At 35.0% G+C, this 27,334-nt stretch overlaps 1 protein-coding gene across 9 annotated transcripts in view; it reads left to right on the forward strand.

The window, feature by feature from the left end:
• PTPRK (protein tyrosine phosphatase receptor type K) overlaps positions 1-27,334 on the forward strand; it is a 571,158-nt gene that overhangs the window by 292,729 nt on the left and 251,095 nt on the right. For all 9 annotated transcript variants that reach the window (XM_030929049.1, XM_030929051.1, XM_030929050.1 and 6 more), the window contains exon 6: positions 12,211-12,385. In XM_030929049.1, coding sequence (XP_030784909.1) covers positions 12,211-12,385 — 175 coding nt within the window. The remainder of the gene's footprint in view (positions 1-12,210; positions 12,386-27,334) is intronic.

Raw genomic sequence — 27,334 nt, forward strand, 5'->3', positions numbered from 1 at the left:
TTTAAAAGATAGTCAATAAGTTTGTTTTCTTAGTTTCTATTTTTGGAGCTCTTTTGTCTGTTAGAACCATTGTTTTACTTTTTACCTTTTTCTACCTTTATAATTTCATGTAAGTGATCCTCAGTAGGAGTGAAAAATGAGGAGACATTTCAATTCCTTTTGACTCTTTCTAGCTTTAATAAAAATTTACCAAGACAATTTGAAGCTTGTGACCAACTTAAACCTCTGAGTGGCCCAGACGTCACTGAGGAGAATTAGTCTATGGGAGAACTGTTGGTGCCTTCAGCCTTGGCTGCTTCTGTAACTTCTGGCTCACAAGACAGGAGTGTGAGGTGTGCAAACCATGTCCCTTGTGCTTTCCTAGTTTCTTGTCACCTGGTCTAAACCTTAGCTGACAGATGAGTACTAACTTGCTATTTAATTCTAATTTTCTCTGCTTATCTTTTGTTTAAGCAGCAGTGATTTTTGCCGTGTATATATTGGTTTACAATTAATTCTGATCCACTTAAGAAACCATGTTCTCTTTGGTAGCTAAGGGCCAACACTCTTGGCAGTCCTGCTTTTCCTTGGGCCATTGGTATATTCTAATTCACGGCATTATCTTCTTTCTGCATAGGTTTATATAAAGAATTCTGCTTATAGGTCTTGAGATAAAGTCACCGATCTCATATCATGGATTATAAGGTTTTCCTTCTACTTTCTGGCATTTTGGATATGTAACGATGAGCATCAGAATGTTTAATCATACTTATTTTTTAGAATTATTAAATACTCCTGAGGTCATTTTGGTTGATTTTGTGTGGTTTTCTACCATAAAGAGATCAATGCCTTGCAGATATAAAGCTTTCTTTTCCTTCTTTAATAATTTATAAACTCTGAATTTAATGTCTACAGATTAACCAATTCATAATTGATCATAAATGAATAATGTGTATACTATTCTTTACCTTCCTTATCTATTCTCGGAACAGGACTATACAAGCCTGGCAGTCATGGAAGTTCAAGGATTGCTTTTTATCGATATCTAGAAATAATTTACTTCTCTTTCTGTGCAAGAACAATGTGCTCTCCTACTGTTTGTAGAACTGCCCCTTCAGTGTGTTTCTAGGTGTGTCATGTCTAGCACTTTATAACGTTCCCGTTGAGCTCCTGGGATCAATATTACAACATGGAGCATTGGCAGGTCTGGTTTCTTCTTTATGAAAAGTAGTCTGCTGGAAAGATCTAAAATGTACAAAATTATTTTATTGTAAAATAAAACAGAGGTATAGAAAACCACACAAAAATAAAAACTATTATGACTCACTATCGGGTAAACATCACACAGGACAAGAAAGAGAGCTTGCCAGCCATCCCAGAGGCACCTTCCATGTGCTCTGTGCCAGGCATAACAGAGCTGTCTCTCTGCCTCTACAAATAACCACTCTCATGAGTTTTAACCCTTGCAGGTTTTTTTGCAGTTATGTATGCATCCCTAGACACCATAGTCTTATCAATTTTTAAAAATAGACATCTTTTTAAGTGGCTTTTAATCTGTAGGTTTGTCCTTTATTCCTTTCCTCACAATTTATCTGTTGAGCCTAAGATGTTTGACTTCTAGCTTCCTCTGTCCACATTTTGCTGATTGCATACTAATGCCCTCTTCAGTTCCACATGTCCCTCTTTCCTCTCTATTTCCTGCAGATTGGCAGCCAGATCCAGGGTCAAGTTTGATCCTTTGGCAATGTCATAGGTGGTGCTTGGTATAATAACAGGAGGAACAAAATGTGCCATCTTTCTTTTTGTGATCTTGGCAGTCTCTGATGATTAATGCCCATATTTATTCCTGGGGGTAGAAAATTGTGATAGTTTATCTTTTTTTGTTGTTTATTTCTTTTGTATTTGTTTAGTTGCTGAAAAGATACATACTCCTCTGAATCTACTATTTGGTTACCCAGTAACACAATTCATTAAGGAAAGGGTAAATACATTCTCCAATCTTTGCTATATTTACTAGTTTTTAATATGAGTTGGTTCCCTGTTATCCTGCAAATATGACTTATTTTTTTCTTTTAATATCATTATAAACTCATGGATTTAAGCATATTTAATGGAGTTTAATTTGTTGCAATTATTATTTCTATTAAATCTTAAATTGTCCCATCTTTGCTTAGTGGGCACCTCTCCAAATTTGCTCCTGATTCTTTTTGATATGATTATTGTAGGCTTTGAGAGCTTCCTTGGTACCTGGTACTGTGAGATGTTTCAAATATTCCTCTGGATGTGGGATCAGTCATTTTTCAGTGATGCCCTGTTTAGTTTTAGTAAGAAATCATATTTCAAGATCATGATGTGGGTTCTGAGGGATACTCATTTCTAGATCTTTTCAGTGAATAGAGCTAAAAAATATATACACATATATTTAATGATAAAATACCTAATGAGTTCATAGGGATATTTCAAGTTGAAGCCTAAAGTTTTTTACTGAATGTTTATCCTATTACAACTTTTCAAATACATTTTATTTCCACACCAATATTCTTGGTTGTCAGTGACACAAGGGAAGATGGATTTAGAATATATCATAATTATACATTGCTTTTTATTTCATATTATTTTGAAACTTGTACTAAAGCTCCATTGTCAGCATATAGCTATTGCATGGATAATATACTCTCTTCTACTTAGCTCTTATTTAGTCTTACTTCTAAATGTAACTATGTTTTTAATATTCAATATTAGTCCACCTGTCGTATCTAGTAATTTTGAACGTCAGAGACACCTCTTCTGCATTTCAAATTCCTTAGGATCTGCTCATGGGAATAATATTCCCTGAGTTCTTAGAGGTTGATAATAGTTTTTTTGTGCCCTTGATTCTTAAGTCGATTTTGCAGTATATAAAATCTTTCATTCATATTTTCTTAAGTAACTTAAATAATGTTACTTCATTTTCTTTTACAGACACAATAGGTACAGTCAGTCACCATAAAGCCGTGGTGGCTGTCTGTACCTCTTTCTTCTAGGTACGCAAATAATTTTTGTTTCTAATTAATCTTATCAGAATATGTATCACAGTAAGTCACTCTGAGTTACTATCATCATGTATGTGGATTTTCTTTATGTAGTTTATACACTTTTTTTAAATTTTAGAAGTTTTTTTAAAAATTATAATTTTTAGTACTTTATCTGTTCCCTTGATCCTGTAGAGACTTCTGTTTTCTCTGTGTTTGATCTTTACCTATCATCATTGATCACTTTCAAATATTTTTATTCTCCTTATTCTAAACATTAAAAAGTACTCCTTTTTTCGCTTTTGTCATTCTTCAGGAATCATCTGTTGAGTTTACTGTAGTTACTCATGATTTCTTTTTTTTCTCTCTGTTTCTTTCTTTTTTTTTTAAATTAGACTTTAAGTTCTGGGGTACATGTGCAGAACATGCAGGTTTGTTACATAGGTATACACATGCCATGGTGGTTCGCTGCACCCATCAACCTGTCATCTACATTAGGTATTTCTCCTAATGTTATCCTTTCCCTAGCCCCCCACACCCTGACAGACCCCAGTGTGTGATGTTCCCCTCCCTATGTCCATGTGTTCTTATTGTTCAACTCCCACTTATGAGTGAGAACTCATAATTTCTAAAATGATATTTCTTTAAGTTCTAATTTTCCTGAATTGTCATTTCATTTCTGAGTTTTATTGTTTAAATTAATATTGTTTCATCTCATGAATCATTTCCTTAATATGTTTTAGCTTATCTTGAAATATTATGTTGTGGTTTTGATCTGGTTTGTGGACATATTTTTCTAATTGACTTTCATTGACACTAAGGATCATACTCTGTTCCTTATTTTCTTTTAATCTTATGAAATCTTTATGCGGGTTTGATCTTGATACTTTTAAGTTATTCATTTTTATGTGAAATAAGTTTTCCTGAAGTTTTAAAATGAGGTGGGGTTCAGGAAACTTTAGCTGATTTTACAGATTTCCCTCCTCTGTTGCTTTGAGTTATGTTTTAAAATATGGCAGCTTGCCTTTTGGGATTTCTGGGATTTCCCACTTTTGTTTAGTCCTTCTATTTCCACATTCTCTTGTTAGTCTATCTGTTATGTGACAGGTTCAGAAAGATTAAAAAACTACGCTACTGCCATCAACTTCCCAGAATCCCTCAAATCTGATGGTTTCATTGCATTTGTCTTCTGGCTTCACCTGCCTTCCCTCTCACTGTGAATTGCATGGTTTTATAGTTGTGGACTCATATGCTTCACATTTCTACTTTCTACAGTGCAGTGTGAAGCAACCAGCCAATCCCTTTATGTTTCTTTGTTTGACTAAAATGTTCTAAAGTAGCAAATACATAGTTACCAAAATGTTGCCTTCTATAGATACTTGATTAGGAATATATCTAATAGTGATACTTTACATGCCTCTACTGCTACATCATGTCATGGACTAGTAGTGTCTTCTTTGCCACTGGCAAGAGAGGTTATAGGTACCTTTAAATCTAATCAGATTGAAAAATAAATTTCAGTAAACCCAGAATCAGAACCAAATCAGAAAGTTCATCCATAAAAATCTGATTCTCTAGAAGCACTTCTGGCCCTAAAATCATCTCTATCCCTCAGGCTTCAAGAAAGTAAAGCAGAACACCAGTAGGAGATAGATTTGATTTTATTGAAAAAAAATATATATGTATATATATACACACATAATTATAAGATTGTATATAGTAGGATTTTATTTACAAAATTGAAGAGATTTACTGCACAGAATTGGTTTATGTGCTTGTGCAGATTGGCCAGCAAGTCTGTAGTCTGTAGGGCAAGCCCTTGGGGAGGGCAGGCTAAAACACGCATGCTCAGATTGAAGGTGTTGTTCACTAGTAGAATTTCTTCTACTTCAGAGAAGCCTCCCCTCTGGTCTTAAAGCCTTTTAACTGATTTAATCCAGTCCACTCAGATTATCTAGGATAATCTTATTTACTAGATTTTGGATTTTAAGTCCATCCACAAAATGCCTTAACAGGGTCACCTAGTTTAGTGTTTAATGAAATAGCTAGAGATTGTAGCATAGGCAAGTTCACACATCAGAAGACTAACACAGTTATCAAGCAGATTATTTGCTTAGATATTGTTCGGATTATCATCTTCATAAATTGTGATTATCAGTATTTGCTATGAATACTTTTACACAGTAATCTCATATTCTCATCGTCACTGTTGAATAAGCAGGTACAAATACATATCTCCAATGTTAGATGAAAAGGTAGAGATTTGAGAAGTAATGAGAAATGATTCAGTTCACAGGGCTAGAACCTGGGTATCATCCCCAGCAGACATGGTTCTGTCTACTTACATGTGCTCTCTCTTTGTGGCTCCTCTTATTGGTCACCTTTTCTCCCCATTGCAAAGATACCCATGCTTCTTAGGGTGAAATTCCTTTTCTTGTTTAATGGCTGACTTTACATTTTGTTACACTTGATTAATAATTCTGATTCTAGTATTTGCTATCTCCAGCACATTTTTACCCTGCCTTATTTCAGAATTATAATATTTACCACCTCTTTCTATCTCTGTCAAATACCATTTACCTTCTTCCATCCTTCCGTTGCCAGAAAGTCAGTACTTTGAAGTTATTATTGTCATTTCAGTGTATTTTTTTCTAGGAGAACACTATTTACTTACTCTACTGAAATAAGTATAATAATTTCTATGACCACAAATAAGAATAAGTGCTTCTCTCAAAATAATAACATAGTAATTTTAGAAATTTCTAAATTATTTTAAGTTTTCTATGAAATCCTTTCATGTTTTTAAAATTGTCTTCAAAATTATTTCATATTCTTAGAATTACAGAATTATTTTGTTCTTCAATAATAGTGACTGTGATGATGATAATATCTTTATCATCCTGTGAGACTGAAAAAATTTCATACAAATCTTATAGAGCAGACAAACTCCAGTAAGGAACTCTCAGGTCCTTGGGATTAATTTGGCTGGAATATTGTAAATTTCATGTCAGCCTCACTTGGTCATAGTTGTGCAAATTTACTTTGGAATTAATTTTGACAACTCATATGTAGTCTTCTTGATGCTGTTCAACAGGGGCCTAAATAACAAACATAAGAAAATAGGTTCTTTCTAAGTCTTACAATTTTAAGAAGATGAGAGAATCATATATCATTATGTTCCCAGGAAAGTCAATGAAGAAGTAAACATATAAATAAATGTAATTTGATTATTTTCAAGTCAGTAGGCTTGAAATAATCTCGGCATGTATTGTCAGTGTGGCTCTTTTTAGTCTGAAATGAAACTGGATTAATTTTATTCCTCAAACTTTGAAAAGAGACTCTGAAGTAAAGTGTAGCATATTTTAATTATACCACATTTCTTTCAGGATACTTTCAAGCTGAAAGTGATAGAAAACCAAATGTATTATTTCATTTAACAAAAAGTCCAAAGAGAAGTGGGCTGTAATAATTGTTGGTGTCATTTCAGAGATCTAATCAATAACTTCCTCTGTCTCTCTACCTGATATGCCATCCTAAGTGTGTCAGCATATCCCTTAGATTGGACTGCCTCATGGTGATAAGTCAGCTCTTCCAGGTTTAGGCATGACAGTAAGCAAAAGCAAAGGGAATCCATTTCCTTATATGTCTCCTTAGAAGTGAGGAAACCTTTTTAGAATAACTTGACCAATTCTTATCATACCTCCTTGGCCAGAATATGGACACACACCCCATTTTTAAAACATGTCACTATTAGTGGGAAGAAGACTCACGTTAACCTAGTGTTGATGACCCAATGTGTTTCCATGTGTAACATCTTGATGCATAACCTAGGGATCTTGTTAAAATGCAGATTTTGATACAGTATATCTAAAGTGATCTCTTGACTCTGCATTTGTAACAATCTGCCAGTTGATGCTGATGCTACTGTTCTGTAGACCACATGGCAAGGTGTTTGGTTAATACCCTGGTTGGTTGAAATAGATGTTGGAGAATCAACCATTATTACCACTATATTCCACTAGGAATGGAACTTGTCAAATGAACACTGCATGCACTGTGCATGGTGAAGCTTACTGTAGTTGAGGAGAGGAGTGATAACATTGAGGATAACAGTGACTTGCCCAGGGTTACTTGGTAAGTGACAAGTTTTATCCAGCAACTTGTATTGGAGAAAAAATAAATACAGAAGCCTGAGATGGATTGGGGGGCAGGGTGGGAAGTAGGGAAAAAAAGTTGTGCTACGTTATAATCTCTTGGATCATATATTTGTGTGATTCATTTTTCAGTACTTCTCAGAGTTGGGTATATATTTGCAATGGAGAAATCATATATAAAGAAAGCAGAATAAAGAGCCTATAACTGAAAAACATAACAGAAGCAGAGAACTATATGCAAACATTGCTTCATAAGAGAGAAATTTACCATTACTTCTTACATTGTCCTTCACTAGCACTGCCTACTCTGATAAGTTGATGGTGTGTAATCAGGAAAAGAGCTATTATTTTGGATTTTAAAAGGAAAAGTTATTTTTGACTTCTAGAATGTACATGTTTTAAATTGTTACCTTTAGCTCTAATGAATTATTGGAAGCCAAGTAAAGAAAGCAATGTCTAATATAGATTATATTAGCCCATTGGAACAATGCCTTGATTAAACCTCAACACCAAATAATCAATTTGTTGGACAGGAACTGTAATCAAAATGAACATAACAGCTTTGGTTTAGTTTAGAGGAAAGTCTGCTGGATTTTAGGTCATCAAACCTAGTTTTGAGTTTTAGTCCTGCTAACAGGCTGTGCATCACATTTCTAATCTTAACTTTAATTGGATATGACTGTATCACAAAAGTTCATAAGAGAGAGAAGCCACAGAACCAGTAACAGCTGACATAATATAAGGTACATGGAGGTGCTTATTAAATGACTGTTGAAGATAAAGCTGAATATTATGACTCTGTTAATTTTGTTTGTTATTTTATTTCAAGAAATAAATATTATATAAGTCTTTTGTACTCATTACTTGTATAATATACATCCTATATAAGCATATGTATTTATAGTTATATTAGTATATTAATACACACATATAAACATCATGTAATATATCAACTTGGTGATATCTTGACTGGATGAGCTTAAGTATACCCCTCAGCCTCTCTGAGTTGTGGTATAATTAATTACTTCTGAAATAGCTTGGTGTCAGTGATCTCTTGGTGTCCTTGAAATTCAATGTTTTTGTAACCTCCCTTTATTATTAATTTGGATTGATGATTAATATGTATTTTATTGTAACTTATAAAAGCCTAAGGAGGATTTATGTGACTCTTGTCTCTAACATGTTCAGTGAATTTAATTCATTTTAACAAAGTACTTGAGCCACCCACTAAATAAAGATAATATATATTAAATCTTATGGAGGAAAAAAAAAAAATATATATATATATATATATATATATATATATATATATGAGACATGAAACCCTACCTTCAGGATGATTTCAGTATACAAACAGATGAAAAGACATTTATAAATATATCATAGTAGAAAAGATTTAAGATAGAAAAGCCAGTTAATAAGGTTTTATAATCTTTTATAGAGTTTTTGAGGCAGTATCCATGACCCTGTCAGCAGGAGTAGAAAGGGAAGAGTATGTATGAGCTGATGGAATGTGAACTTGGGGCAGAGGGGAAGGAGCTAGATACCATAGATCAGGTCACTGTGGAAATCAAGTAGGAATGTGTGCAAGTTTTTAATCTCCATTTTTGGATAACACAGACATTTTCCATAAGAACAAATGACCAGTTTCTGCAAATGTCAGTAGTTTTAGAATAGTTGATAAGATAGTGCAAATTCAATATTGGCAATGCATACACAATAGAAAGTTGAAAGAATCTGGAGCCCTTTCAGGCTAGAGAATGTTTCTTTGAAATGGCTGCTGTAAAGTAAAGGGTCACAAAATAAGGTCTCACTGCCGATGTAGAGGATTGACGGAGTGAGAGACTGAATTGCACGGGCCGTTGTGTTTCAAGAGGAAACTCTCACAGAACAGGAACTTGGATGTTGTAAGGTGGCAAAGGAGGCTGTTGGGGATCACTGAGGCCAAAGTGAGTTTGAGGATCAATGGAAATATTCACTGGACTGGGTTAGGGAGGATAATTTGGTCTGTGAATATTCCCAGTGATGGTAATGATATGTGAGCATGCTGGGAATTCCAAAAGGTGAGAGTTTGTTGAGTGGGAAAGTGGAAGAGTTGTCTTCAAGTTAGGAACCAGGAAAACGGTGGCTCTCCCTGAAAGAAGGTGTAAGGTACTATAAAATGTACCCTTCTTTGAGATAGAAGTGTTGTGAGAGGAATGCCAATTATGGTGAAAAGATGGAATAATGATTATTGAGAAGGAAACATTAAAGATACTCAGAATCTCTTCACAAGAGAAGGGTTTCGAAAGGCATAGTGTGAAAAGACTTGAGTGGGTGTGGACATGTGCAAGAGAATTTGGAAGTCAGTACAGGCAGTGGGAATTGGCTAGTCTTGCAGAAGAACTGAGAAATACATATGGCAGGGAGCAAGGAGACAGTTTGAGAACACACCTGGTAAGATAAGCTAGAGGAAGCCCAGATGAGGTTGTATAACAAAAGTAAGGAGCAGGGAGTCATGGGGGGCCTTCCAATTAGGAAGACTGTATGGAAATGATGTGCTAATTGAAAAAAAAAGGCAATCTGAGGTTTGCATGTATAATGATTTTTTTTGGTGTATGCGGTTTGTAAGGAAAGAGTTTAGGCTGATTTTATGGATTTATATTGAAGAGCTTTTGAATATAAGCTGCTTTTCCAGTTCCTTATTATCCAAGGGAATGAGCAGAGTTCTTGCTGCAAAAATCGTGAAATAGGTTGGTAAGCAGAGAAAAATTAGCGAAAGCAATGAATAAAAAAATAGCAAAATCTTAATTTGGATTTGATGTCCTTAGGTATTTTTGTATGCATATGCAGAAACATATATGTATTTACTACATAATATGCATATGCATGATTTAAGATATGGAGAAGGGTATTTAACGATATAGTGTATTTAGGATTTAGAAAATTATTAAAACAATAGAGTATCCTCTTTATTATTTACTTTAAAAATATAAATAATTTCAAATGTACAAAAAATAATAGAAAACAATAAAACAGCCATTCATGTACCACCACCATAATTTAATAGAAATTAACAGTTTATATTCTTGTCTCATGTCATCTTATTCTTAAGGAATTTTTTAATTAACATTTAAACATGCATACATGTAGTACTAATCAGTGGAATGCTGGAACCAATGAATACCAGAAATTTGTTAAGTTTTCAGAAACTTTGAATGATATCACACTGATAAACTGAAGTTGCTATAGTGGAATATTTACACCGCAGAAATGGACAAATACTACAAAATGCCATTTCATATTTCTTGTTGGAGAACTAACAGTTCCAAATTTTACCAATACATTGCTGGGTTTTCTTTGCCTAGTTTAACTGTCCCATCGTATTTTATTGAATGAATAAAATTCAGTTTATTTATTTGCTACTCAGAAATATTTGGATACTTTCCATATTTCACAATCACAGAAAATTTAGAGTTCAACATCTTGTACATATCTCCTTGATCCCATATACACTGGTGGTTCACATGTGGAAACCTAGAAGTAGAATTGCCGGGTCCTGAGGTTTATGCATCCTCAACTTTACTAGATAGTAACAAATCATTTTCTAAAATCACGCTAGCAGTTTACACCTCCAACAGGAATGTTACCATTTTTGTTTCCCATATGCAGCCCTATGAAATGATATTTCAAGTAGTATGAAAGATACCAGGGGTAGTTAGCATTTCACCAACAAGAAATGAGGTTGTGGATCATGACCAATTCTTTCTCAGGGTTGTGGGTTTTCTTTGTTCTTTTTGCTGTCTTTGACATATAGAAGTTTTAAAATTTAGATTGACAATCTCATTTCATGGTTGTTAGACATACACATTTTCTCTTTTTTATACCCTATTCATTTTTTGATTGAGTTATTTTTTTTTCTAATTGTACTATAGAAGATCTTTACATATTCTGGATATTTATTTCTTGATGAGCATTTCCTTGACAAATAACTTATCACCATTTGTGACTTGTTTTTTCGCCTTTATATATGATGTCTGAACATATAGAAATTACAAATTTTTTATAGTTGAATTTTTTTCGGTCATTTCCTATTAGTTTATGCTTATTACTCTTGTCTGGGATATGCTGATATCATAAATATGGTTTCCAATATTTCATTTTGAAATTTGACAGGTATACTTTTAAAGTTTAGGCTCTTTTGACTAATTCTCTAAAATGTATAAATTGGCTGTCATTCATGTCAAAGAGAGAGTTGTTTGCAAAGAGAACAGATTTTGGTTTGACTCTAAATTACTCATCATTAGTTTATTATCTGTGGCCAGCATATGCTACACATTTGGAATACAGAGATGCACAGGCAATGCTCTTCCTCTTCTGGTGGGGACAAACATACTACAGCACAGGCAGTACAGCTTAAAGGCTAAAAGAAGCTTGTATATATTACTCTGAGAGCAGGGGGCAATGAATCATTTGCCTTGGACCTATTAACTCTCCTGTTAATTCATTTACTCTGGTGTAGTAGCAATTTATGGAGAACTGAGATTACTACCATAGTGCCAGCCCTACACCTTTTGGAGCAGGGGTCTCCAACCCCCGGGCTGCAAACTGGTACTGGTCTGTGGCCTGTCAGGAACAGGGCCACACAGCAGGAGTTGAGGAGTGGGTGCACAAGCATTGCCACCTGAGCTCTGCCTCCTATCAGATCAGCTGTGGCATTAGATTCTCATAGGAGCGCGAACTCTACTGTGAACTGTGAATGCAAGGGATCTAGGTTGTGAGTGCCTTGTGAGAATCTAATGCATGATGATTTGAGGTGGAACAGTTTCATCCCAAAATCATCTCCTCACTGTTCCATAAAAAAATTGTCTTCCAGGAAACTGGTCCTTTATGCCAAAAAGGTTGAAGACCACTGCTTTAGAGCATACCACTATTTACTTATATCCTTTTCCAGATTGAATGACAGTGGAAAAAATTTGTGGATCTTTTCCAACAAGAATAATTTATCACAGATATTCCTTGCTAAGATGCTTTATAGATCTTAGCAGGGTAACAACCTGTTTTTAAAGATTGGTTTCTGTTTGCAGAGACGAAATGGAGAAGATATACCAGTAGCCCAGACTAAGAACATCAATCATAGAAGGTTTGCCGCTTCCTTCAGATTGCAAGAAGTGACAAAAACTGACCAGGATTTGTATCGCTGTGTAACTCAGTCAGAACGAGGTTCTGGTGTGTCCAATTTTGCTCAACTTATTGTGAGAGGTAAGGTAAAATTGTTTTCAATTTACAAAATTGCATGACTTTATTAGAACAAAAGCAACTCTGTAGATATTTTGATTGATTTTTAAACCATAGTGTTTCTGATGTCAAGTCACTATAAAAATATATCATCATAAAATTTCTCAGAATGTGTGAAGGTAAAATTAAGACTGTAGTTTGCAAAATTTTTGAAGTTTCTAATAAGTGTTTGCCATTGAAAGAAATCTATTTTATAATGCTCTAAGTGGACTAAATATATCACATACTTTATTTTGCATTGTCATCACCTCATTTGTATTTTAACTTTAAATCTAGAGGCCGGGTGCGGTGGCTCAAGCCTGTAATCCCAGCACTTTGGGAGGCCTAGACGGGCGGATCACAAGGTCAGGAGATCGAGAACATCCTGGCTAACACCGCGAAACCCCGTCTCTACTAAAAATACAAAAAAAAAAAAATACTAGCCGGGCAAGGTGGCTGGCGCCTGTACTCCCAACTACTCGGGAGGCTGAGGCAGGAGAATGGCATAAACCCAGGAGGCAGAGCTTGCAGCGAGCTGAGATCTGTCCACTGCACTCCAGCCTGGGCGACAGAGCGAGACTCCGTCTCAAAAAAAAAAAAAAAACTTTAGATCTAGTTCTTCCTATTTAAAACAGTTCTGCGGATACTACCTTTCTTCGAAGCATTGTGGCAATGATGTCAAGGTGCAAGTTTCTATTTCCATGTAGTCCTACAAATTTTATTGGTATCAAAATCCAATAGTGAATTTTCACTGATGCATGTCTCTTATAGAATCTTAGAAAGTTAGAACTACCAAACAGTAATTTGGATACTCACTAATATTCTTGGATACTAAAGTTACTAGAAGAATGTCAGGGATTATGACATATCAGTACATATTTGTAGTGAATACTGGAAAAATACAAGTACAAAACACATATTACATTCATTTAAGATGTATAGAGTCCCTTTTATATTTTAAGCACAGTTCTAGGTTGTAGATATTAGAGATACGATTGTAAATGTAATACAATGTCCCTACCCACATGGAGCATCATACTGAGTTAAGTTAGGCAGACTATATAGACAGGTGTTGAAAACGTAGTATCAAGTCACGGTATGTGCTGTGAAGGAAAAAGAGACACAAAAGGATGGAAATTGATATTTTAGTTAAGGCATTCTGGAAAGCCACTCTGAGAAGGCAACAACTGAGCTGAAAGCTTTAAAAAAATGGAGACTTCAGCCATATGAAAATCTAGAGGTAAAGCAGCTCCATTGAGTAGGATATCAAGCGTCAATCAATATTGACACAAATGAAAGTAATCGTAACCTGTTTAAGTCTCTTCAAGGAGAAGTGTGAGAGACCTTAGCAAAAATATCTAAACTGGGGCTGAGACTGTAAGCATATCATGGAAGGCATTTGCAAGTGAGTTTTCTTTGAGTAAGGATCTGAAGGTTCAGAGAAAGCTGCCCAGTTAGGAGTATGGATGTTGGGTCAGGGGCAAGAGAAAGAAACACCAGCAAGTAGAGAGCACAGCACATGCCGAGGCCTATGGGCTGGAAGGAAAATATGAGATATGTCCATATTCTAGTCAATATATTTTATAATACTTGGCATCAAATATCTTTTACATATATTATTCAATATTGTCTTGTTTTTAATACTTTAACCTTTGATATTTTTAATGAAAAGAAATTTGAAATTCAGACTTTATGATAATTTACCCGGAGCAAATTAAATCTATTGATTGACAGCCAGAGTATAACCCATTGTTTCTTGATTCTTAGTGGTGAGCTCATTCTTTTCCACTACAGTTTTCCCTCACATTAACATCATTGGATAGTGCTATCAACCTCTTGTAAACTTCTGTCTTGGAAGACTCTATGGCTCATTTTTTTTTTAACTTTATAGATCAAATATGACTATTTTCAGTGTAACTTCTCTGATGTCTCCATAGTCAGCTCATATCACCTGTACAAGTTCATGAGATCACAGCTTCAATTAAGAAAATATGATAGTATTTGACTCCCGTGTTTAGGCAGAGAAACAATTTGTCACATGTTCACATATGCATCTTTGTCAAGTCCCAGTCCAGCATCTCTCTCACCTGAGCCTAGTTTTGAAAGCCTGAAGGTGTCCTTGGGTAATCTTCAGGATGATTATGCTATGGATACAGGAATGTGGGTGTGCTACTGAATTATCATGCTCACTGGATCCTCTTTACCATATATGCATTCACAATTTGCAACCAGTGAAGGAGATGGTACCTAAATAGTGTACCTAGAATGCTTTTGAATAAGTTATGTATAATACATAGTTATATATGTTCTATATAGTTATCTATACATTTTTTTCCAGAAAAGTCACTCCTGATGTTTTTCTCAAAAGATTGTAGAAGACCTGTTGATGCTTTTATCCAGGTGCTCCCCTTATATGTATAGTTCCTTTTTTCATGCAAACATTTTCTGCTTGTTTGTTTTAAAAGATAGTCATTTTGTCATTACTAGATCTCTTTTGTTTGTCTTAATTGATAAGTAGATTTTATTATTTTATCAAAACCTGGTTTTCTTTACCTGGAGACAACAACATTACAATGCTGTTCCAGCAGTATTACTTGTTAAATTAATAATTATTTCAATAAAATTTATAAAAAAGAGGATCCTTAAATTTCATTGAAAAATTTGACCTATTTTTCTTTTTCTTTTTTTTTTTTTCTTTTCTTTTCTTTTTTTCTTTTTTTTTCGAGATGGAATCTCACTGTCACCCAGGCTGGAGTGCAGTGGTGCAATCTCGGCTTACTGCCACCTCTGCCTCCTGGGTTCAAGCAATTATCGTGCCTCAACCTCCCACATAGCTGTGACTACAGGTGTGTGCCACCGCACCCAGCTAATTTTTGTATTTTTAGTAGACAGGGGGTTTCTCCATGTTAGCCAGACTGGTCTTGAACTCCTGATCTTGTGATCCACCCATCTCAGCCTCCCAAAGTGCTGGGATTACAGGCATGAGCCACTGCACCCAGCCTTATTTTTCCTTTTTTTTTTTAAAAGAAAGTGCTGCCATAAGTTTTATGATTTTTATGTTGGAAAGGTTGAGTTTAAAGATGATGGCATTTTGAATTTGTTATCCAGAGTCTGCTATCATTTTAGAAATATATTTTGTTAGTTTTGGCAATTTTATTTTTCTTTCAACACATTTTAGGTTGTTCTATATTTAATACTTACAGGTGATACTTTGCTTGCTGTTTTATTTGAAAACCAATATAGAGGAATAAGTTTTCTTGTTTGTAGAGATAACCACCAAATAAATATTACTACCAAAAACATACCCTCGGGGGTCAGCTGTCCTGGTGTTGAAACAGTGCTGAGAATTAACTGTGCTGACAGGTTCTATCTCTCATTGGCACTTTTAAAGCTGACATCCTGTTACATGGATACAAAAGATGGTAATTTTAAAGGAAATTTTTGGGGCAGTGATATGAATAGTCTTTAATAAGAGCTGGCATGGTATTGCCTGTTGTCAAAGATGACCCAAGGGTAAGAGTTTATTAGTGCATTTTCTCCTAAACTGAAAGTGACAGGGCACGCTTAAGGCTTTTTTGTTGCTGTTTGTTACAAATGAAAATTTCACTGCAAAATTTTCATGCTGAAGAGTATTAATCTATGTTTTCCCACAGCCAGAGGAATAAAAAAAAGTATGGAGAAACAGAATTTACTTTGTTATGATTTTAGCATTGCTTCCTGATCATTTTGAATGATGATAATTTCTTCAGCTTATGGAGACCAATCTTTATTGACTAAGAAGTTTTTGTAGAGACGAGATGAAGAGCAGATATTTTTGCTCAATGTTTTACAAACTTGAAGTGTAAAAAATTTGAAATACAAGTTGAAGTCATGTGTATAAGCTTCAAACTGAAAGCACCAACTTTGTAGTCTAATTATGCTACAGAATATTTTGCCGTTCCTCACCTCAGTTGTGGTCTCCTCTGTCCGTTTCCATCTGTCTAAATCGAAGACCCACTTACATCTCGAACCAGCTGACCTGAGTAAACTTCTATAAAATTCTCTGATTGCCACACCTCACACTCAATTTCTATTCCAAATTGTTTGTTATATTTTTATATCTATCATTTTTACCTGTGAAACTACAATTATATTTTAAGTACTTCAGTTTGAAAGCACAGTTTTTGGTTTGTCATTGTTAATGGCTTGAGCTTTAAATTTTAGTGTCAATTACTAGTCATTATCAAAATGCTCTGGATACAAAAGCATTTAATTAGTATTTTAGTCTGTTCCTAATGAATAATAGTGACCACTATAAATGGGGATTAGTATCAATCACTTTACGTAACCTTACTCAGAGTGGTTATCCAATCTTATTCAGAGTTGGTGTTTAACGTCATAAGAAATTCAGACAGATGTCATTACTTTCCATTGTAAGACAATATAAACTAGCTTATACATAAGAATATTTACTCACTTTTGTGACTGGGTAATGCAGGATGGGCTTCAGGGTTTGTTGATCAAGTCATTAAAGATCTACGTTCTTTCCAATTCTTCACTTTGTAGTCTATGATTTTGGCTTCTATCCTAAGCCAGGTCCACCTCCTAGTCATAAGAGAGAAATATGACTACATTCTTCCTTGGTCTTATCCATTTAGGGGTAAAGAGGTGTGTTAGGGGTATCTTATCCATTTAGGGGTAAAGAGTTGTGATACCACAACTATCAAAAAACAAACAAAAAAGCAAATAACACATCACTGGTTATTGGATAAACAACTAGTATGTCCAGTAGACAGCTTTTGTACACAAGACTCCAGAGCATAAACAGTGTTACTCAGAGATAGTTCTTTATTTCATTCAGATAAGATAGTGACTGAGGAAATAATGTCAAGAGAAGGTACAACTTAATCTTGAAGGACATACAGAGTTTGGAATATTGTACTATTGGAGAAGGGTGTTACCATACTAAGTCAAGTAACAGTATAAATCATAGGTAATTAGTAGGATCATGGCTTATTTGGTCGATGGTGAACTGTCCATGGAATTACTTGCTTTATATCAGTTATTTACTATGCATATGGAGAAGGAAAACAGTCAAAACCTATTAGAACTTTTCAGATTCTGCTTTTACTGTAATTGTAGATTATGTCCTATCAGAACCTGTCTAGTTCATCTTTGTTTGCTTCAGCACCTAGCACAATATTTACATGAAGAAATTCAGTACTTTTCTCAAAATCAACAAATAAAATTGTTTAGTTGAAACCAGAGGAGTGGGACTGACCCTGGCATATGTAGGGGATGAGTGATGAACCAGATATTTTTTCTCACCTACAGATGGAGTCAAGTTTGCTGGCATAAAGGAAGTGATGATGACAGTTGCTTTTTGTAGTGTCTAAACCAGACTCGTTCCCTTCTCAAGTGGACTATTAAGGGTGACTTTTCAGTTTAGTGTAAATATTTTTAACTTGAAAAATAATATTGATCTGACCAGTATTCTATTCCAGTACTCTAATCTTTTTGCACATAAAATTAAATCCATTTTTTTTTTTTTGGTGTTTTTATATAAGAAGCCAGGTCATTTGGGAATTGGAAAACACTTTATGAATACTTTTGCTAGTTGGTGGCTAAAGGCCATGGAATTTCTAGCTTGAGACCTTCAGCAAGCTGTTTAATATCATGCAGTATTGGTTTTTAACTAGTTTTCCTAGCATAGCTTTCAGGCTCATGAATTCATATAAAGATCCTTTTCCTTAATGGTGGCTTGAGATCCCTTTTCTTCTATTGTGAAAACTGGTCATCTTGACAGGAAGTTTGGAGTTATCTTGGAGAATGTAATTTAAACGGCTATGTTTTCCTAAAAAATGAAGTATAATGAACATTTCAGAACACACTGAATCACATACTAATTTTACCCCCACCCCCAAACCCCTAAATATTTTTTAAAAAGCCCATGCAGCCAGTGGATACCAAATGTGTCAAATTTGGAGGAGTCTCCAAATCTATTTAAAAATTTTACTTTGCTCCCCTTGAGTATGATAAAAGAAACATTTGGAGTCTCCTCTCATTCATAGTACCTACTTATAATTCAGGTGATTCAGTGTTCAGGATGTCTGGTACATATTTAAATTCTAAATGAGCAAAAGAGTGCTAGATGTTCTTATTTCAGATAGTATATTGTGGTGCAACCAGAAACTGGATACTCATTTGAATTGTTCATGTAGTCCATTAAGACATACATTTTCAAAGCTGAAAAGCATTAAAAAAATGATAGTATCTATGTTTATTTAAGAATAGTAGAAAAATTATGGTTTTTAAATCTAATATGAATATTCACTGTGACTTCATATTATTACTGAAACTCTACTTGATCCACTTCTGTACACCATTATGCCAAATACTTTTTTCTATTAATTTTCTCCTTTTCTGAGTTTCCTTATAGCTACTCTATAAGGATGGTAAAGTGCAGCAGTTGTTTTTGTCAGAGTGATTTTTTTCATTTTATTTATTTTCTTTCAGTTTGTTTTTAAAATAAAAATGCGATGAGAGTTCTTTCCATAAAGGTTTCTCAGTTTATTTTCCTAGGCAATTCATGTGTTGAGTGAGTAGGGTACTGGTCACTGCTCTTTGGAGTAAATCTTGGGGGAGTTTGCTTTTGATGGAGCTTTCATCTTAAGAATTTGAAAAGGATCAAGGAGGAAGGAGAATCATTTGCATAGTTAATAATTATTGCTGTTGAACTCAAGGGAATTTTATTTCAGAGTGCTGATAGTAGGCCTATACATGTTTTCTAAGTTTCAATTCTTTTCTCTTGGAGTTTGTGATAAATATAATTTGGGCCATTTCTGTGTACCAACTGACTTTTATCTACTACATGGACTGAGTGTCTTCGTAGTTTATATTCCCCCACCTGTTAACCATTTTTTTCCTCTCACCTCAAGCCAAAGATAAAGCAACAGTGTCCATTCGAACTAAGATTTTTTAGTCTTTCTGGGTTTATTTGCAACCTCATTGAAAAATCAGCTAGCAGCCTTTATTGAATTCTTAATGAGGTAATAGGCAAGTGCATGTTACTATGTTAGTATTCAATAAAGACAAATGCCAAAGAAATCACATACATAGTCTCAGTGCTTAAGAATCTCATAATTTAATTAATTCTATAGGAAATGTAGAATTATTGAGTATCATGGCACAGAATTTTGACTTAGGTTTTGATCACATTCTAAACTCTGTAAGAATAAAAAATGTTTCCTAACAAATAAAAAATAGTCTACCTATTTTCTAACTTCAATGAAATAGCAACTATTTCATTGAAACCCCTTATTAAGCACCAATTTGGCTTAAAAAAACTTACACTGGGAGAGTCTTATAGAATGTTGATTGAACAGAGGCTCTATAGTTGACAAATTGGAATCAATCAGTGAGGGCAGAGAGATAAATCAGAGTGTTTAGTGGTATAATGTGTAAGGATGGCAATAGAAGTGTTGCATTAGTTTGAGTTCTTGAGTCTCTCCCACTCTCCCCTCCACTTCATCTTCAAGAGAGTCGTTAATAGCAGGGTTCCCTACCAGTATATGACTTACAGGTGAGTTTTTGTGTTTAGGTTTGCAGTTAGCATAAATTATTTGCCACTTAAGCAGTACATCTTTTAAAAAGCTAGCTAATATACATTCTGCTGACCAGTAAAGCATGATCAGGAACTAAGAATTAAACTGTTACTAAGAATTAAAATGTTTCTAAGAATATAAACAAGGAAATACACAGAAAACAAACAAAAATGCATAAAATGTTGTGTAGAAGCCTTACAAAGAAAGCAAATAATATGTAATTATTTATTAATGTGCCGATCAAAACTGGCTTGTTCCAAGTTTATGATAGTACCACAGAAATTGCCTCCTTTCCCATCTGTGTTAAGATAAATGATATTTTCCCTCTTTCTAGGAAATATTTAATCTGACAAGAATTAAAACCAAGTATAAGGTCAATACAAATGAATACAGATAAATAATCTTTGTTACTCCTCAGCATGGATTGTGTTTAGTTCATTATTATTAATTTTTAGAAAAAAAGTGGAATATTGTAACATTTCAGTATTAAAAGTGAGAATTTGGGGACAGAGAGCGGGACAGAAATTAAATAATATGGCAGAAAATATGGCGGCTTTCCTCAACATATAAATGTACAACAATCCCTTCTTGTACAGGCTTTACCTTAACTCTGATGTTTGTTTTTAGAGAAATTATGGCCTATAGATGTGTTCTCATCTCTTACAAGGTATATAAACACGGTGACTTTTACACTTTAGGATATAATTTGTCTTAGTTATAGGCGTATAACTTTCTTTTCTCTCCAGTTTCTGCTGAGCCCTAAACTGAGAAAATGTTTTGTTGTTTTTCTTTATTGTTGCTTTATTTGGAGTCATAGATTTAGCTATGATGACACAGAATCTGTCCTTGTGTTAAACAATGAAACAACAAGTGGGTAATTACTTGTACCTTCGTTAGGAAGAAATTTTACCCACCTGGTTATTTACATATTGCTGATTACCCTTGGATTTTCATTAGTCTTTCTTATACATATGGAGGTACCATGGCTACTCTCATGTTGCCATGCTACCTCCTCCAATAGTTTCCCTTCACATTAAGGAAAAAAAAAAAAAAAATCACAGTTCTTTCTTGTTCTAAGTGGCCTTAAATGAAATATCCCCTGGCTGCCACTCCAAATTTGTTCTTTGTCACTCACCTCCTTCCTTGATCCACAGCAGGCAAAGCTGGCTCTTCTAAGTATACTTCTGTCTCTGGGCTTTACACTTCCTGCTCTTTCCACCCTCACCTGTTTTTTCTTGAATAGATGCATGCTTTTACATTCTTATTCCTTTCAGCTTTCTTCTCATTTCCGCCCCCCAAAATACCTAAAGGCCAAATGGCAATTATTTTCTAGTACAGAAGGGAATTCATTGATTTTATTTTACCATTTTTTTTTCCTCCAGAGTTATTTAGGTCAAAGTTTTTGAAAGATCTTTACGTAATGCCTACTATCAGTAAGTATATGAAGAACAAGACAGTGGTCTCAAAGATTTTTGTGCTGTTGGAAATGCAGTGAATAGAAATCTGTATGTCTGAAATTGGTTTGTAATATGTATATAGATTCCTTTATTCCTATTTTATTGCATAGCTTTCGAGTGCCCAGCACTTTTCTTTATTCTCACTGCCACCACTTGTCTCTGTCATCATCTTCTCTTTCGTGTACTTGTATAAAAACCTCCTTATTGATCTCCCTCCATGAGCACTTACCTCCTCCAAGGCAGTCTTCACACAGAAGCCAGAGTGACTGTATGACACAGTAAGTCAGAATATGCTTCCCCTGGCTCTGGCAGCTTCCTGTTCATGCGGTATAAATTCCAGATGCCTCATCACAGCTCCAAGGCCCTGCTTGCTCATAGGCTTTTAGCTGTGCTCACCCCCTTCAGTCCTTCGTAAGACTCTCCTTTGCTTACCAAACTGTAGCAACACTGGTTTTCTTTCACTTGCTTGAACATACCATGATCTCTCGTGCCTTAGGGTCTTGGCTTTTTCTAATTGCCCTGCTCCTTCAAAATATAACTGCATTCATAACATCTGCCCCCTCCATGAGACTGATGTACTTAGGGACCCTTTCCTTTTGCACGCTCATGATTGAATCTTTGTAGCCAATACCGTGATCGAAGTCTAGCAGATCTCATCAAATATTTATTCTCAAAGAAACAAAAATAGTGAGGTATAAAGTACCATATGAATGATATGAATTTAATGTGTAGAATGAGGAGGGCAGCTACATGGCTGCTTTCTAATGGTCAGGGAATGTGCTGAGGAGGAGAAGAAGTTCCAACTGACCCTTGATGGGTGGGTAGCATTTGGATAGTGGAAGATAGGTAAAGGCATTCTGGGCAGAGAGACTGGCACTGGAAAACATGTTCTTGTGGACTTAGCAGTAAATTTTGACCATAACACAGTGTTTTCCAGTGAAAACATCTGAGATAATCCTGAAATTGTACTTTGAGCCCTTACTGTGGAACAATTTGAGTGCCAGACTAAGAAATATAAATGGATTGTGTATTTAATTTGGGAAGCTTTAGGAGTTTTGAAGTAGGTTACTCACATGTTATCTGTCTCAGAAAACCAGGATAGCAGATGATTTGGAAAATGGTGCATTTTTAGGGAGTAAGTTAAGGGGGCTCTTACAATTTTAAAAGCTTTAGATGCTAAGTGTTCCTAGGGTAGGAGACAGTTATGGTAGAAAGAATGAGTCAAGGATGAGAGATGAGGCAGCAATGTTGGTAAAGCATTGTGGAATGACAGGAGGAGGAGGAGTCAAAGGAGACTTCTAGATTTTTGTTTGGGATATTGGATAAAATATGGTATTATGGTCAGAGATTGGAAGCCTTGCAGAAGAAGTCATTTGAGAGCATAGATGATAGGTTTAATTGCAAACTTTTGATTGGGGTGCTAGGAACATATTCAATTTTAAAATCTTCAGGAATGTGAGTAAGCCTTAAACTAATCACAGGGCATTAAGTAAAGACTCAATACATGATGAAATGAATAATAGGTGCCTAGTGCATAGAAATTATTTGTATTTCCTAAGCTTCAATTTCATAGCCTTTAGCCTATATAGTTGGAATTTTTCATGTTGTTAAACTTTGGATGAAAGCAGAGGTTTTTAACTAAATGGAGAATTTAGAAAGAGAAACCAGACAGAGTTTAATATGATGTCTTTTTTTATTGCTGACATTATCTGCATATAAAAACACATGTAAGATATATCATGTATAAGTATTTCCCCCACTACTTCATGTAGATTCCTGACTATATTTGTGGTTGTCTGTTAAGTAGAAATATTTTTCCTCTTCTTTGTAAGACTTTTTACTTCATAGAAATAAAGTGAACTCTCTAAAGGCTTCTCTACTTTCTCTGCTCTTCCGAATTTTATTGCTCCTGATAATAATGCTCCTAGACCTGTCTCTTTCTTACATTAATGTTTTAAAGGGTTGGGAGAGGGAATATATATATATATATATATATATATATATATATATATATATATATATATATATATATTTATTTATTTTTGGGGGTAGGACTTTTGGCTAACAGCATTTCTCATTCTCAAAGAATGTCATTCACTATAGTGGGTGGTTTGAAAATGTTTACTTAAGGGTAGATAAAGAGTTCCCACCTGACATAATCTTCCTATGTTAAAATCCCCACTCAATTTGACATTTCTGTGTACTATGCAGGATTGCTAAAAAGTAGTTACCATGACCAGACTGGCTGATGCATGGTAATGATGTAAAGCAGGGTGTTTGGAATTCAACATGGATGGTAGAAATGCGAGATGTCAGAGAAGCCATATATTAAAGAGATTTTGAGTTGGAAACTGAATCCCAATCTGCCACTGAGAACATTTTGATCATTTTGATTTATTAAACTTTTATAACAGCGTTCAGATGGAGCTGAATTAAAACCTTTAGTCTTGGATAGTTTATGGGACACCAACCACTGTGTTACTGGTATCATTTTGAAGTTTCTTTTAGCATCAGTGAAAAGGGGAAAAAATGGGTGGGTAAGATACTTATTTTAAAAGGAAGTTTTCACTTATATTCTTGTATCTAACTTTAAATCCCTCTTTTGTTTGCATTGTGTCACTGTTAAACATATTTTATGATTTCAACATATTAGATACTTTAAAGTTTTGAATTTTACTGTGAAACATTTTTGAAACTAATAATTTTCAGATTGAAACACTGCTTTTGTATATATGGTACAGGCTATCTCTTTAGTGTATATCTGTACACTCAGAGGCTTCTGTGTCTGTCTTTGTCTATGTTTGTGTTGCTGAGGTTTATAGATAAATATTCAAATAGAAATACTAATGAAATTCCGAAGCCCATCTTGCAAGTAAAAGAGTGCATTTTCCTACAACTATTGGAATTCTGTACATCGAGTTTTTAAAAAAATCGGCCATCAGCATCAGCAATCATGGATAGTCTTTTCTGAACAGTAGCTCCATAATAAAGAAAAGTCAATTATTATTAGAGAAGCACTGTAGGTGAAAGGCAATATAGATTCACACTTGGTTTTGTAGCAGGGAGAGGGGACTTAGCTGTGAATCAAGTATGATGCAAAAGATGGATGAGACAGAGTTCAAGAAGCAGTAATGTGAGAGTCCAGGACAATCATTTCAAGCTGTGTCAGCAGTAATGATGGATGGTTTGGTGGCAAGAAGTAATAATACCAGATGATGAAAGTTACATCTCAGTACCTTGAGCCTGAGCACACCATCTACCTGTTGGGGTTCTGGGTTATAATGATTCCTGATTTGCAACCAAAGGGGTTTGCTGCACTTAGCAACCTAGATTTTTGGCGGCTGTGAAGGAAGCAAGTAGCATATCAAACACTCCTGCACATTGTCAATTTAATTACCTCATATTTATGCATAGTAGTTGTTGACAGGAACTTGTAAGCTATGCTAATATGGAAGGTAATTTGTTACCTCCAGAAATCACTTTCCATGTGTCTTCTGATCATTATCATGAAACATGATAAATGATCTAGCCCATGAGGTATAAATGAAAATGAAATGGATAATTGGATTCTATGTCTACATTGTGGCTGGAATAGTCACAGCAATTATAATTGAATTTATCTCATAAAAATGAGTTGGCAATACATCAGTGACCTTTCATCATTTTGAGCCTATGGTATTTTATGAAGCTACTTTTGAGATAATCACAAAAAAAGTATCATAATTCTTTTTAAAAAGTAATCTTTAACACTTAAATTTTCTATTTTCTTGCCTTATCTGCCTAAATATTTTTAAGTATCTAGTTTATCTACAGAGAGTTTTAAAATTAATACTGATAATTCTTTTTTATGTGGAGAGTAAAGTGCTTTGTTGTTACCAATGCCTTGACTGAATGGCTTAGAAACAGTGTAAGACACTCTGATTTTTTTTCTTTTTTCTTTTTTTTAATGAACACCTTTTATTATTACCAGCATGTATCTTTCTGCTGGGTGATAGAAGTGTGCCCTCTTGCTGAATGTGTGTGTTCGCTTTGATTCTTATAATGTGTTTCTGATATACCAAAATAAAAAGAGTTTGTTTTAAATATCACTAGATCTTTTTCTCTTTACCTTCTCTCTAAGTCACTTTAAATAATATTATTTTATTATAGACATAAAAACCCTATATATTCATTGATTTGATTACCATATTTGAGGATCACCATGCATTAATTATTGGATTTATTGCTAATAAAATGACTAAGATACACACTCTTTAGGGTGTTATAGTGCCATATGTAACTATGGTAATATCTAGTTTTAAAATTGTAACATAATTCCTTTTTTCTCCACCAGGCTCTTTTCATGAGGGTCCAAGAAGCAAATAAAGCTTCTGTTTATGTTTTGGTATTTCTAACTAAGGAAGTCTATTCCAGATTCAGTTACTAATGAGTATATGGAAAATGAGAAGCTATCTGGAAATGTGACTTTTCTTTTGAATGAAATATGTCAACAAGCAGGGCAAGTCCCTAGGGACAGTTTTCTCCCCTCTTATATTTTTTAACTTGAAATTTCTTTCTTTTTTTTTTTTTTCTGTGACACAGAGTCTCACTCTGTTGCCCAGGCTGGAGTGCAGTGGCACAATCTCAGCTCACTGCAACCTCCACCTCCCAGGTTCAAGCAACTCTCCTGCCTCTGCCTCTCAAGTAGCTGGGATTACAGGTGCCCCCCACCGCTCCCGGCTAATATTTTTGTATTTTTAGTAGAGGTGGGGTTTCACAATGTTGGCCATGGCTGGTCTCAAACTCCTGATCTCAGGTGATCCACCCGTCTTGGCCTCCCAGAATGCTGGGATTACAGGCGTGAGCCACCACGCCTGGCCTTTGTTTGAAATTTCTTCACTTTCTTTCCTTTTGTTTTTCTTCAACTTTTAAGTTTAGGGGTACATGTGCAGGATGTGCAAGTTTGTTACATACATAAATGTGTACCATGGTGGTTTGCTGCACAGATTGTCCCATCACCTAGGTATTGAGCCCAGAATTCATTAGCTATTCTTCCTGATGGTCTCCCTCTCCTGCATACCTCCATCCAACAGGCCCCAGTGTGTGCTGTTCCGCTCCACGTATCCACGTGTTCTCATTATTCAGCTCTCACTTTTAAGTAAGGGATGTGGCGTTTGGTTTTCTGTTCTTGCATTAGTTTGCTGAGGATAATCGCTTCCAAGTCTCTCCATGTCCCTGCAAAGGACATGATCTAATTCATTTGTTTGGTTGCATAGTATTCCATGGTGTATATGTACCACATTTTCTTTATCCAGTGGGTCATTTATGGGCATCTAGGTTGATTGCATGTCTTTGCTATTGCAAATAGTGCTGCAATGAACACACACATGCATGTATCTTTATAAAAGAATGATTCCATTCTTTTGGGTGTATACCCAGTAGAGGGATTTCTGGATCAAATGGTATTTCTGCCTCTAGGTCTCTGAGGAATTGCCACAATGTCTTCCGCAAGAGTTAAGCTAATTTACATTCCAACAGTTTATAAGGATTCCTTTTACTCCATAACCTTGCCAGCATCTGTTGTTTTTGACTTTTTGATAATCACCATTCTGACTGATGTGAGATGGCATCTCTTTGTGGTTTTGATTTACATTACTCTAATGATCAGTGATGTCGACCTTTTTTTTTTTTTCATGTTTGTTGTCTGCATATATGTCTTCTTTTGAGTAATGTCTGTTCATGTCCTTTGCCTACTTTTTAATGGGGTTGTTTTCTTCTTGTAAATTTGCTGAAGTTCCTTATAGACTATGTATATTAGACCTTTGTCAGAAGGATAGACTGCAAAAATTTTCTCCCATTTTGTAGTTTGTTTGTTCACTTTGATGCTAATTTCTTTTGCTGTGCAGAAGCTCTTT

Source organism: Rhinopithecus roxellana, chromosome 4 (assembly GCF_007565055.1).
Source record: "Rhinopithecus roxellana isolate Shanxi Qingling chromosome 4, ASM756505v1, whole genome shotgun sequence".
NCBI lineage: Eukaryota > Metazoa > Chordata > Mammalia > Primates > Cercopithecidae > Rhinopithecus > Rhinopithecus roxellana.